At 41.5% G+C, this 13,534-nt stretch overlaps 1 protein-coding gene across 2 annotated transcripts in view; it reads right to left on the bottom strand.

Annotated features, from left to right (window-relative positions):
* The window catches only part of GALNT10 (polypeptide N-acetylgalactosaminyltransferase 10), an 87,193-nt gene that overhangs the window by 39,292 nt on the left and 34,367 nt on the right, over nt 1-13,534 (bottom strand). For both annotated transcript variants that reach the window (XM_048057165.2, XM_048057166.2), the window contains exons 2-4: nt 5,871-5,973; nt 4,880-5,018; nt 1,229-1,395 (exon numbers count right to left, since the gene is read on the bottom strand). In XM_048057165.2, the coding sequence (XP_047913122.1) occupies nt 1,229-1,395; nt 4,880-5,018; nt 5,871-5,973 (409 nt within the window). The remainder of the gene's footprint in view (nt 1-1,228; nt 1,396-4,879; nt 5,019-5,870; nt 5,974-13,534) is intronic.

Below are 13,534 nucleotides of genomic sequence, written 5' to 3'. Positions count from 1 at the left end.
CCTTGCTTGCAAACTAATTACAGACATACTTTAGAACAAATACTGTAGCTAGTGGGTAGTGCTTATTTTAAAGTCAATAAAGGTCAGAACACTAAATACTCACAAGCTCATTTTAGGAGTTTCCTATGTGCCAGAATTTTGAAGATGCCTCCTCTAGTATCCATACAGAGTGCTTTATCCTCAGTTGTATAATCTCAGTGGCAGGACTCAAACTCTGCAGCTCGTAAAGAAGCTAAATAATCTTAGTAATTTTAATGGAGAAAACAGTTGCTAGGTCTGACCTTAATCCCTTAAAGTCACTGTACCCTCTCCAACACAGGAGAGCCAACTATTTCACAGGGCTTTCAAATTCCACCTGATCTTATTAACTCTGCAATGTCTACAGGACAGACATCCATTCTTCTTTCACTTGAGTGCCTTTTTCACCATAGCAAGGGTGCAAACTACATGTTTTACCTCAAGATATAAACTAAATTCTATCTTAATTTAAATCACACAGCATGTAAATATTTCAGAGAAAAAAAATCTCATCTTTCTGCTACAGAACAAGTACATTCAGCAACTCCTGGTATACATTGTTGCTGCAACAACTAAAAATGGTTCTTCCATTTATGGTGATGTCTTATGGCAGCAGTTTTTTGTCTTCAGATGTAACGCTTAAACCCAATCCCAAATGATTGCTCTTTGCTTGAGACCCCTCTCCCTGTTTTGTACTACAGTGTAAGTCAGCAAGGGAGAGCAGTCAAAGCTTTGGATGCTGCAGATTTACTTTCCAGGGGCACAACATTCAGGACAAAAGGCAAATCATTGCAAGTCCAAGGTGGAAACTTTTTTACCAAGGTTTCCATTCTGTATCTAGAAGAAAACATGAGATGGAGGAGTGAGCTATTTCCCTTCCACCCCAGTTGTTTTTTGTTTGTTTGTTTTTGGAATTCCAAATGTCAAACACCTAATCCTGCTCAGCTAGCTCCCTCTTTGTGGTGTCCAAAACACAGGACAGCCTATGCTATCAATAGCTAAAATAGCACAAACTGAATATGGAACATGATTTTTGCTAGACTTTTGGCCTTTAAAATATCCTGGAACAAGATTTACCTGAACTCTGTTGCTGGCCAGAAAGAAATCCTCTAGTCACCTTCCTTATACACCTGTTCGCAAGTTCATTGATCCCTTAAGTAGATAAGCAGAGATAAAGATAGGGTAAAACGTTACTCGTGAATTATCATACCTCTGTCACTGAAGTCATCCACCAGCACTATCTCTGCTATCAGCTCGGGAGGGGAGCGGTTCAGGACGCTGTGCACTGTGCGGAGGAGAGAGGACCATCCTTCGTTGTGGAACGGTATGATCACACTGGTGTTCGGAAGCTTCTCCAGGTATAGTTTATTCTTGCAGCTGGACATAGAATAAGGTCAAAGGTGGTGCCAAGAAACACTAACACTTCCATAGTAATTTCCATCAAGCAACTCAGTTCATCCAATTTATGCAACCGCCTAAAAAAACACTTATTCAAGACAACACTGACCTGGTCTAGTTTACCTTGTTTTGAACACAAAGCACTGGAGAACTGTAATGAGACTGGAAACTCAGATCCGCAGAGTCACCATGTGGACCCCTCAAATTTGTGGGCATTCCCCCATGCCGTTAGTCTCCCTTAAGTCTGAAATAGGGGTAATGCTCCCTTGTCTTGCAGGTGTGTTTTCAGGATAGCCTCCCGAAGAACATTCAGACTAATGCAGTAAGTGCAGTGTTTATTTTCCTGCAGGTGCAGCCCTGGGAGTGGAGTTTGAACTTTTTTAAACAGGTAAGACCTAAGGCCATACAAAGCACAGTTATAGTTAAAATTACCTAGCAGCTGTTCACTAGCAGGTAAATCTATTACATTCCCAAAACCCCAGTCCAGTGCAAAACAGACAGAGGTAAGTACATGAGCACGGATTTTTGGAACATGTTAACGACAGGGCTAGCAGGGTGGGCTGTCCTCTTTCCACTATCACAGGAGGGAGGCCATCCTCCACTCACTGCCCTGCCACAACACTGTGCTTATCACGTGAGAGCTGATTTGCAGAGTAGGATTTTAGCACATGCACAGCAGATTGCATGCACACAGGTGGTTCCCTCCCTGTTCTCAGAAGGGCAGATGGGAACAAAATAGCTCTGGCACTGGAAGCTTTTTCCTGGTGCCTTTCCCAGGGAATGGAGAAGGATACACCTATGTTATACAAGCCCAATAAATCTGTGATTACAGGAAGTGACTGCGGTGCCTGTGTGAAAGGACAGTGGCTTATTCTGGGTCTAATGAATTGTCTTGGGGTACTGCCAAGAGCTTGCAGGCTATGGCTGCAATGCACAGATTCAAGATGCAAAATAAAGCTGCATGGACTGCTTTCATCCAGTCCTTGGCATTGCAATCAACCTTCTTCTGAGGTAGCTACTATCTATAATTCTGTTACAGTATGAAACAAGATCCCCCAAATCTCTTCTAACCCTTCTTAAACTGCAATTCTCATTTTCTGACTTGAACAAGTAGAAACTTTAGCTATTAAGTTTAACCATTAAACATGGAAAGAAACAGTTTCCCTCCAGCTATCACATCGGCAATTGCTTTACAAGACCTGTAAAATTAGTATTTAGTATTAAAAAAACAGAGGCACATAGAGGAACTATTAACTGGGGAAGACATGACTGCTGAAACAAAAGGCTGCATCGTCTGGGTGCACAAGGTAGATCCATCCAGCATGCTCCTTTCCCCAGTGCCCTGCAGGTTTCCACATTTAAAAGCAGAGGTGAGGCACTGGTTCACACACATCCACACAGAACATCTCAGAAGCGAGCTGGTTCAGTGTCAGCATGAGTGTTTGGAAATCCACGGGATTTCCAGACCCTGACAGGCGATGCAAGCCAGCTGGCAGCTCTGCCCAGGCAGGGGAACGCCGGCCAGAGCTCGTGGAGATAACAGGGCTCTCCCCTCTCCTGAGGCTGCAGAGCTGCACAGCGGCTCCAGCACCTCACTGCTGCAAGCAGTGGCTGCTTCTGTCCCTCCCCAGGCCAGCTGTTGGGAAGAACCTCAACCATGGTCCCAAAGCATAGTAAAAAGGCAGGCCAGATCTCTTTTTTTCGCCAGTTCACCTTGTGCTTACACTCCCTTCTACCTCTGGGCACACTTTCAAACCTCTGAATTCCCATACTCTTACCAAAAATAAAAGGCTAGGTAAAACAAGTGCTTTAAAACACAGCTTGCTTCTTTCTATAGTGCTCTTTATGGACTTTACCTCAGCCAAACTTCATTATGAATTGCCCCGATCCAGCTCCCAAATAACATGAAACATAGCACCTCAAGTGTATCTTTTCTTTTAATGGGTAGGGAATGCACAACAGATCTTTCCAGTTGTGAATTCCTTTACTGAAGATCTCCATTAAATGCAGCCCCATTCCCTGCCCAGATAATCCTAGCATCCATTATATACATGTTGTTTATCCTCATCTTGAGACCTCCGCAATTATAACTCACTACTTTGGGGGAAAGGATGTGTCAAACATCAAGCAAAACCAGCTGCAGCAGGATCATTAATCCCAGCTTAAGGTGTTGGTGACTTAAGATACTTCACTTATTAATTTTAACTGGGGACTAGAGTCAGAAGTTTCACGTTTTTAAAAAGTTTAAATTGCAGAATTAGCAATGAGGGATCAGCAACTTTGTGAAGCACTGGGGAATGTAAGGTGATATATTAACACCTCAGGTGAGGAAATACTTGTATTGTCTAAAGCTTAAATTCTGACAGCCCATGGCAGCCCCAAAAGGAAACTATTTAAGTTAGCAATCTCAAACTATGTCCTAGAATTTCAGTATTAGCGGACCAAACATCTTTAGTTACCTGAACAACCTCTATACTTAAACATTTCAGCTGTATGCCTAAAGCATTTATAGAGCTATACTCACTACGCTGGTTTATGGGTATACATTGAGAAAGGGTGTCAAGATAGAGTATATGGTTAGGTGGCTGTGACAGCTGAAGAGGAGCTTTCAAATGCCCAAATTATAAAAACCAATTTCTGCAAATTATACCTCATACATAAAGTAAATGCTGGATTCAGATTCACTAAGTTGTGATAAAAATGGCTTTGCACAAAACAAGCTTTCACTCAAATGTCTAACAAGGCTTTCAAATTAAAATCTGCAGTTTAAAAACCTCTCAGCTTTGTATCAACAAGAGTTAAATAGGTGAACTCAAAATCCAAAATTCAGTCGGAACTAGTTTCTACTTAAAAGCCCTGGAAAGGTTTTTAAGAGGAAGATGTTATTGCTGATAAAACTCTTCCTCACACAGAGTGGAGCTACCCCAGTCTTGTTCTGCTCCTAAAAATTTCATGGTCATTTCCAGCTACAGGCAAACCTAAGAATCAAACAGTGTTTAGTGACAAAGTTATTACCCAACTGTGCTTAGTGCACTTGTGAAGCAAGTCAGACGTTTACACCAGCTTGTACTATAGAGAGAAATAGCTCTGTCTTGTTAGCTGCTAAAAGTTGTTAGCTATGTCCGTGGGCTCAGGAACTGAACTGCCTTCTTCATCTCTTGCAACGTCACACCTCTTGTTTAAGTTCAAGATTCCTTTTGTGCAGGGCTGCAAGATTTTAGTAATTTTAACTAATTTGGAATTGAAAGTCATTTTTTTCCTGGTTTGTCTCCTCCATTTCCCATTGCAATCATTACACACTGTCCTTTATGAGTAAGACAGCAGTGCCAACAGGAACCCAGCTGTGAAAGGCTTGTATTTGACAAAGATACAAAAGACCATAAAATAAAGAGAACACTCTTGCAGATGTGGTAATTTAGAGCTTGTAAACTTTCGCTTGTTGAAACGTAAACTGTGTACTCACTTTGGATGTCTGATGTCTGGAAGGGAACGATTCAGAGAAATTTTATCACTCACAAAGATATTAAAGCCATTTTCCCTGTATGCCTGGTCCACCCGCTCTGCATCAGTCATTGGGTAAGGTTTTCCCTGTTCTCCATTTCCTATAGACAGAAAGTAAACATGCATCGTTACTACTAATTGGTGCTTAACTGGCCAGAAACTAATCCATATATCAAAAGGACGGCAGTTATCTTATAGCCCTTTCAAAACTCCTTCATTAGGTCTGTGCTGTATGTCATACTTAGCGCTAGGTCAACCATATCAACCTAACAATTTTATTTGATAAGAGATTTTGCTACGAACGACTTAGCTGTGCAAATCATACAAGTTAGTCTTCCTTCTAACATCAGAAACAGACGAAGGGGCTATGGCAATGCTGGGGAGGATCCATAGAACATTTTTTGTTTCACAGCAGGAAGAATACATATGGTTTAAATACCTCGATGTTGCTTTTTTCAGCACAGATGGATATGTATATTTAACAACCTGAGTTCTTGTACAGAGGAAGAAGAGCCCTTGCAGACACACCAGTGTAAAGCTGTGATGCTCAAAATGGACCCTTCTATATAATGCAAGACAAAATCCAGGACAATGGAATAAAAGTTGAATGAATGTTATGATCAACAACATTTTTTTACACCTCTTTTCTTTCTGGATCCCTTACCACTTTTGGGAAAGACTTAGTTTTTTTTTTTTTAGTAAGCTTCTAAAAATCAATACTGTACCTATCCTAAAAATACCAGAACGTTATCGACATCCTTTCATCTCATAATGGTTATTTTAGAGTTGGTGGAGGCAACTTTAACTGGGATTACCATGCAATAACTGTTGCATCATGCCAACAGCATCTTGACCCTGAAGTTCAACAATACGTTCTGCACTCAGACTACTAAATAAAATCAAACTGATATACAATCTGTATTAGAACATGCACAGTAATTTTACGTACATACCCACACGCTCTGAGTCCCTCCTTATGGCTTCTTTGTTATGCCAGTCCTTTTTCCTTTGTCCATCACCAAAGTAAGGGTCTTTCTTTTGCCTCACGTACGATGCCTTTTAAACAAAAGATTGGATATATTACAAAAAAACAAACAAAAAAAACCAAAAAACTTGTGAAACATTTTTTTGATAGCTCCCGCTTCCTGTAAGAGAAGACAATACATCTTCCTCAAGGTCAGACTCTCACAAGCAGGCAGTTTTTAACCCTGAAAGGGATGAGGAAGAAAGCAAGTTTTGCTTGCCTCAAAACAGTACTTTATCTATAGCTCAGTGATTTTTTTTCAAGTGCAACATCATGTATGCAGACTAGTATTCTTAATCAGAGAATCTATTAAAAGCTCCCATTTTCATTTTGAAAACATCTAATACATCTTACTTCCTATTTAATTAACAATAAAGCTTTAATGGGTGACCTATTGCAGGATCATTATTAATGAGCACGCTACTATACCTGAATAAAATAAAAATAAGATTTAAAAGGTCATTTATTAAGACTCTTGCTGCTCAACTTAAAAGCAAGTTTCACATGAGGCATGAGCCTGCACCGAATGCAATTAGAGCTGCTCTTTTCATGATGTTTTTCCCGAAATTCAAAAGCAACGAGTGCTTTGGGAACAAGTTAGCAAATGAAAGATGGGGTGAATTCTGGTTCAAAGAGACTATGGTGTGTGGAAATAAAACCGCGATACATCTCTAAAAGCACTGACATCCCCAGAAAACAAGGGAGATACATATGTATATATATTTTAAATAGGGTTTAAGATCAAGAAGAGAACATCTCTAAGAATGAGAATTTTTCTTTTTAATTCATCCGACTTGCAGAGCAAGCTCCACAGACTACAAATTTCTATAAAGAAAAAAAGCTAAAGCAGGGAAGTATTCACAGGGCAAGAGGCTTCAAGTCTCACTCTAATGGGTCAATCAAACTAAACCACCACCAATAAAAAGCAACAGCTGGCATAGTAACCTTGCAGGGTTATCAGATATCTCTGGCATTAAAAGCACAGATGCCATTTGCTTTAATAAACTACAAACTCGTTATTTTCATGCCTAGATTTGTCTTGCACAAGTAGGGCATCTGGGCCTTTTACTTGCTATTTCACCACTCCCTTCTGTCTGCTGGAGCACATCTCACTGCAGTCTGGCAGACAAGCTCTGCTGAGCCTTGCTGCGAAGGTTTTGCAGGTTATCCCTGTCAGAGCATCCTTTCTCTATAGCCATCAGGAAAGGCACGCTGCTAGTGCTTTCTTGACTCCAGCTCAGCACCCTCCGTATTAGCTTACAACACCATCAAAGACGGATTTAAGCTAAGATGTCCAAGTGAAGTAGAGAAGCTGAAGGTGCATGCTCTGTTTGCTTGGTTTTGGGTGGTGACCCTTAGCAAAGGAACTGCACAAACAGCGTGAGTTGTGCTGGCTGTATTACCAGGCCAGAGGGTAATAAACAAGTGGTGCACAAGAAATAGAGCTCAACCTGATTAAGAGCTGCCCTGTGAACTATTAGAACTTGCTTGGGATTTTCTTTTCCAATTCAAGAGATTAAAAATCATTTCAGATCCTTTCAAATCAAGGATCACAGAGTGATTTACACTCAGCTGCTTGACTTATCTGGCAAGACATTTCACAGACCTGGCAGAAGTTGAGCTTCATCCAAGAAACCAGACACTCGGTTACACGTATCAACGAGTATCAGTATCAGAGCATTTCCCTTCCTGCAATTCAGATTTACTTTCACTGCAGGAACACTGATGGGCACTCGAAACGGACAAGGAGTCACACAGCTACTTCTCAGCGCGAAGAACTATTACTGAACTTCTACCTGTGTCACCTGGAGCTAACAAGGATATTCTCTGAAAAATATTCATGACACAAAGATGGAGGGAAAGGAATTTCTCAGGGCTTCACGGGGAGACTGAGACCACACTATGGGATAGGAATAACAGTGGTGAAAACCAGACAGCTGCCAGTAAAGGCTGGTTATCAGGAAAGGGCAGTTATACCCAGAAGAAGTGACCACTTCAAAGAAAAAGCCCGGTGAAGTTGTATTTAGATGGTATATCTGATTTCTTTCATCCTGCCCATCGTTATTCATCTTCATCATCTGTTCCTTTATTTTCCACCTAATGAAGTTACCTGAATCAAAACTGATAGCTCATTTTACATTAATAATCACTGCCTTTAGCCTATTAATTCTGATCTTCTAAATCTTTATTTCTGTTCAAATACTGAAATCTGTGGTGTACTTCCCCAAATTTCAATCTGCACCTATTAGGACACAAAATTAAGATTGTCACCAGCAATCTAACAACTTCAATTCACCTGTTGGCATTTGCTGAGGGGAACCAGGTTTTATAAGAGGCACTGCAAGGCCTCACCTAATCCCAGCTCGCAGGAACAGGGCAGTGCAGCTCCAGAGCAGCAGAGCTGCGGTGAAGCAGCACACCATCCCTTTCTGGAAGGGCTTCTGACCATCACGGAACTCGGATATAAATATCAAACTAAACTGCATAACTGTCCCATTAAATACCACTGTTCTTACGCAGATTTCTAGACATATCACCTGTTGTTACGAAAAAGTATGTTTAAGCGTGAAAATGAACCCATGCACCAGGAACCAAATGTGAAAGAAAAAAGTTTCAATAGTAATGCAAATTGAACACAGCGGACAGCAGCACGCCTCGGGGAAAAGAGGAAGCATAAAGCTTGTCCTCAGGTCAGTCTGAAGCTGGTGTCAACAACACGATCGGAGCACCTTGAAAACCAGTGGGTGCGTGCCCAGACCAGCCATAAGGCTGTCTGTTCCCCGGGTCTCCCCCATCAACCCCACTAAATGTTCCACAGCACACGCTACCATTTCTGTGAGATTTGCACCTCTGTTTTACAAGATCTTTGCTTTGCCAGGCCTGTTCATGGGTCCCTCTCCTCCCCAGGATGCTGCCGTGCCAGCAGGCGCCCTGGAAGGCCTCACACCCCACACCTCCCCTGCCAGCAGCCTTCTGCCAACCTCCGCACACTCGGCCTGTGCAGAGGTGTCATACTGGGCACGGGAACAGCTGGCCAGTTTGAGAACTCAATATTTTAAAGTCTTTTGTCTGCTCTTTATAGCTCTCTGGACTGGATCAGCAGTACAAGGAGAATGGCTTACAATGCCACTGCCCGTTCCACCATTTGCTGTGATTCAACACTTGTAAAACCTGCTACCTACAGTTACCCTGGAATTCCCACCCACCACTATAAGGCATTATAAGGCTGTCTAGGGGCTAGATCTAACCAGAAATATAGAGTGCAGCTCAGAGCCTCGCAACGCCACTGTGCCACCCTATGCCAGATGTCCAAATCTCTACAAAGTGAGCAGGGGACATCAGGCACAATGAAGAAAAGGGAAAAATCCCACAAGCAAAAAGACATCCAAGCTGACAAGAAGCTAGGAAGAATGTTTTACATCCCACCTCTCCATGGGACTTCAGCACCTTGAACCAGAATTGCAGAAGTACCTCCCTCCCTTCCCTTTGACTTGTAGCCTGTAAACATCCCTTAGAAGAAGCTACCCAGGTGGATTGCTCTCTATCTGAAATACACTAAGAAGGAAAGGTGGATCTTGAGCTCCTGCACACAACAGTTCAGGAGATGGGAGACCAGTTCAAATTATGCCTCAAAGGATTCAGACCAACATCTGCACAAAGCCTACAGAAAGCACCTAACTCTCAAGAGGACAAGGAGCAATCTAAAAGCCATTAAAAAGCAGTTTCAGCCTCCTTGCTCAGGGTGAGCATCTTCAAGTACTGGGCTGGAGCTGACCTTGTGCTTGTGTTTTCAGTATGAGATACTATGAATAGAGAAATAAATTTTCTGCACAACTTCGAGCCATTGTTCATAGAGGTCAGCAATGTGCATGTAAATACCTGCAGAGCAAGCAAACAAACCTGACACGACAGCATGCCATCCTCCAGTTCTATTAAAAAAGAAGAAACCACAGAGACTGCCACTGCATTATGTGGAGTCCAAATGAGGCATACGGACAGCAGGAAGTCTAGTAGAGACATCACGTCTTGCTCTCAAATTTATGCGTAAAAATCTTTGAGTTTGGCTAAGCTAAGCTGGGTCAAAGCCACACGTCAAGAGAAAGACTTCAGGAATTTGCAAGCTTCACATTAAGGATGAGGGGAAAATGACGGAGTACAGACATCAGTCATTCAGACCTCTCCAAACTACAGTACTGGGCTTTGGAGAGACAGAATATGAGTTATTTATCCTTAAGTCCTGTACAGAGCCTCTTCCTAGGCTCTTGCTCCTGGAGACTGGAAAGGCCTGACTTTTCTCCACATTAGCACTGGCGAAGGAAAAAGAGGCCTGCACAGCGTGACTCATCTGTTCCGCTGCCTTCAGTGCTTACAGCATTACTGCCCTGTACAAACGAAGCCAGACAAAAGATTCACACAAGATAAACACGATATTAATCTCCTTTGGACCAACATACCTTTCTAGAAGTACCTTTTCAATCTTTAAGGCTAGACGTAGCTGCAGATGGCCATGACAGACATGCTGCATTGTGGAGCTGTTTTAGCCTTGGGCAGATAAGTTACATGAGTCAATACAATTCAGAAATGCTCCACTAAATTTAATTCAACTTGGGTAAGTGTTAAGAGTTTAAAATATTTCTTTTAACTGTATCACTTGTAAGCAAACTTATAACACTTACATTGGTTTCACAGGTCACTATTAAAGCACCGTATCTGAAAAGCCTGCTGTGAGTCACTGACAAGTTCTGTCAACAATGTCTGAACATTAATTTTAAAGTGACTTTCAGTGCTAGAAAACGAACGTCAGTGTCTTTGCTTCAGTGAACTTGCCAGCACCCACGATCAGCGTAGCCCTGAAGGGAAGGTGCAGTCACAGCAGTCTGGTAGCAGAGCATTTTGTGCTAGAAATCACACTTCAAAAACCAACTTAAGCAGACTACTGAAAAAAGTCAATGCAAATGATAAACATTTACCCTCCCCCCCGAACGCAATTTTTATGCTCATGTCATCACTATTAGCAGAGCAGCGTGTGAAGGTACAGGCAGCATGCCACCACTGTCACGGGGAATATGTGCATATACACCCAGTCTCCCTCATTGTCAAAATGAGCAGGTTGCTGACACTGACATTATTTTGGAAGCTTTCTTTTTTTTTTTTTTTTTTAATTTTATGTCTGAGCTCTAGAAATCCAGACAGCACACATGGACCAGAATGTTACTTTTTTTAGTGGTTTTCTTCAAGGATGCTGCATGGGATTTGACTCATTTATGCAAATTAAATAACTTGATGATACTCCTTCAACAGAAGCTCTAGACGGATATCTAAGCAATCTGCAAAACACAGCAAGTTTTCTAGGACCGACTTTTGCCTTCACTATTAAACAAGTATCTCATTTGTGGGGAGCTAAGTCTTACCTGGAATACTGCATTTCATGTAAATTTTCACTTTTATCCTTTTTTCCCATGAATTCTGATTGCATAGTAGAAGGCCTAACATTTTTGTCCAAAACCCACCAGCGCAATCCCCTCCTTATCCGTATTTTAACTGTGAACTACAAGGGCCATTGTTTGAACATTGAAGTTATCTACTCTGCACGGTTAGGACAAATTGGCATTAAGGATCTGGATTTCCGTCCCTACAAAACAGGTCAGCAAACAGAAGTACCAGGCAATAGACTTTGCAGTTCTGTTTTTCTCTAGCTTAGCTTCTCATTTTGCAAAAATCTGTTCATTTTTTGAAATGGTCAGTTGTAAACAGCAAAACAAAGAGGAGATTTCAAAGCCTGAAAGGTTTATTGCAATCATCTAGTCAAGTTATGTAAGTGCACGGGCCATTGAATTTTATCCATTAACTCCTAGAGCAAGCCCATAACTTCTGTTTCAGCTCAAACACATTAACTTTTCCTTAAAAACTGGAAGCTGTTTACCACTAAGTGATTACTTCTCCAGCAATACCTTAAACTAATCTCCTGCCTGCTTCCATTTTTTTTAAAGTAAAAATGAATTGAAGTAGAAAGGCATATTAAACAATAAATTGGAAATGGATTTAGACAGATTGCTGTAAATAAGCCCCTTCTGTTGTCTACCATGCTGTTACTTAACATGCCACCAAAGGAATCGATCAGCGTTTAAACACCAAACACAAAAATGGAATTTTAATCTTTTCTGTAATCACTATTTAGTGTGCCAGGCTCCAGACAGAATATGAGAAGAGTGGATGCAGATGTAAGCCAAGAGCTTTATATGCAAGAAGAAAAAAGATTTGTTGAAGTGCATACAGCTAATCATAATGCTGTATGGATTTCAAACCCTGTTCAAACATTTATTCTGTTGAGTTTTCTTTTATTTTTTATTTTTTACACCAAGTAGCTATAATGAGACTCAAGGAACTACGATCTTCAGATGCTATTAAAAGGATGGCAGTTTCACCCTAAGTCTCTCCATTTATCCTAGCAACTCAGCAAGGATATCTTGCATTTATACCTTACCAAATGCTGAAGATGACAAAATGATCCAGATAAACAACAGGGAAAGGGAGGGCAAGTAGAAACCATTCTTTCATTTATTAAAGGAAGTTTTAGCCTGAGGCAGAGGTAGGTAACGTACCTGTGTGCTAACTTGAGCTAGGTCAAAAATATTGAGCAGAAATTCACTGCAAGAGTTCAGTTTTGATTATAACTCCATAAGCACTCCAGGCGGCCACTAGATATTTTAAACCAGCAACTGACAGCATACACACACACAAAAAGGTGGGATTTCCTCCTATATTGTTAATAGAAATTGAGCTTCTAAAGGCCAGAAGGAAGAGCATTTCACTTCCCAGACAGCTGTGCCTAAACTACACAAGGAAAAAAGGGGACATGGTTCAGAGGTTCCTCTCTTTGCTGCTGACACCACCAGCCCAAAAATTCTCTGCAGCACTCTGAACATTTCACAGTGCTAAGACGCTATCATTTCAAAATCTATTCGCTGGCACAAGCTGCAGAGCTGGCAAGTTGCAATTATGAAGGGCCCAGCGTGCAGACTGCTCCATCATTCTGGAGGACACAGTGCAAGACTCAAGAGCACGCACTTTGTGTGCAGCCTGTCATGAGCCGTGCCCCAGCAAAACAGAAGAAAAACAAGTAACCTCACCACCGTGCCGCACCAGCTTCTCTCCAGTCTTCCAAATCCTGGAAGACAAACAATTTTGGAAGGAAAGAAAGCCTACGTTTTAATTATTGTGGGACCATCCACACGAAACGTTGGTAACCCTCTCATAAATGAAGTTTTATTGCACCATGGAGAAATTTTATTTTATTTTTCTTAATGAAATTTGATTATTCACGTGTTGAACAAATAGGTACAGCACCCATGCAGTGCAAACAGCCTCCATCCTTGGTACTAGCGTGGAAATAGCTGAGATTTTCAGATCTAAAAAAAAATAATAAAGTATCTGCAACATCAGTTGGAGGCACTCTTCCTGGGTCAGGAAGCCAAGCATAACCTCGGTCAGTCGCAGCTCCTCACTTACTGGAACAGGAGATAGCATACTACTAGAAAAAGGTAGCTGCTAAAAGCTTGTCCTGCATCCTACCCAAGTGTTTTCAAAAGGTTA

The sequence above is a fragment of the Anser cygnoides genome, chromosome 14, assembly GCF_040182565.1.
Source record: "Anser cygnoides isolate HZ-2024a breed goose chromosome 14, Taihu_goose_T2T_genome, whole genome shotgun sequence".
Taxonomy (NCBI): Eukaryota; Metazoa; Chordata; class Aves; order Anseriformes; family Anatidae; genus Anser; species Anser cygnoides.
The sequence above is the reverse complement of the archived record's forward strand: the minus strand, read 5'-3'. Positions and strand labels throughout refer to the sequence as shown.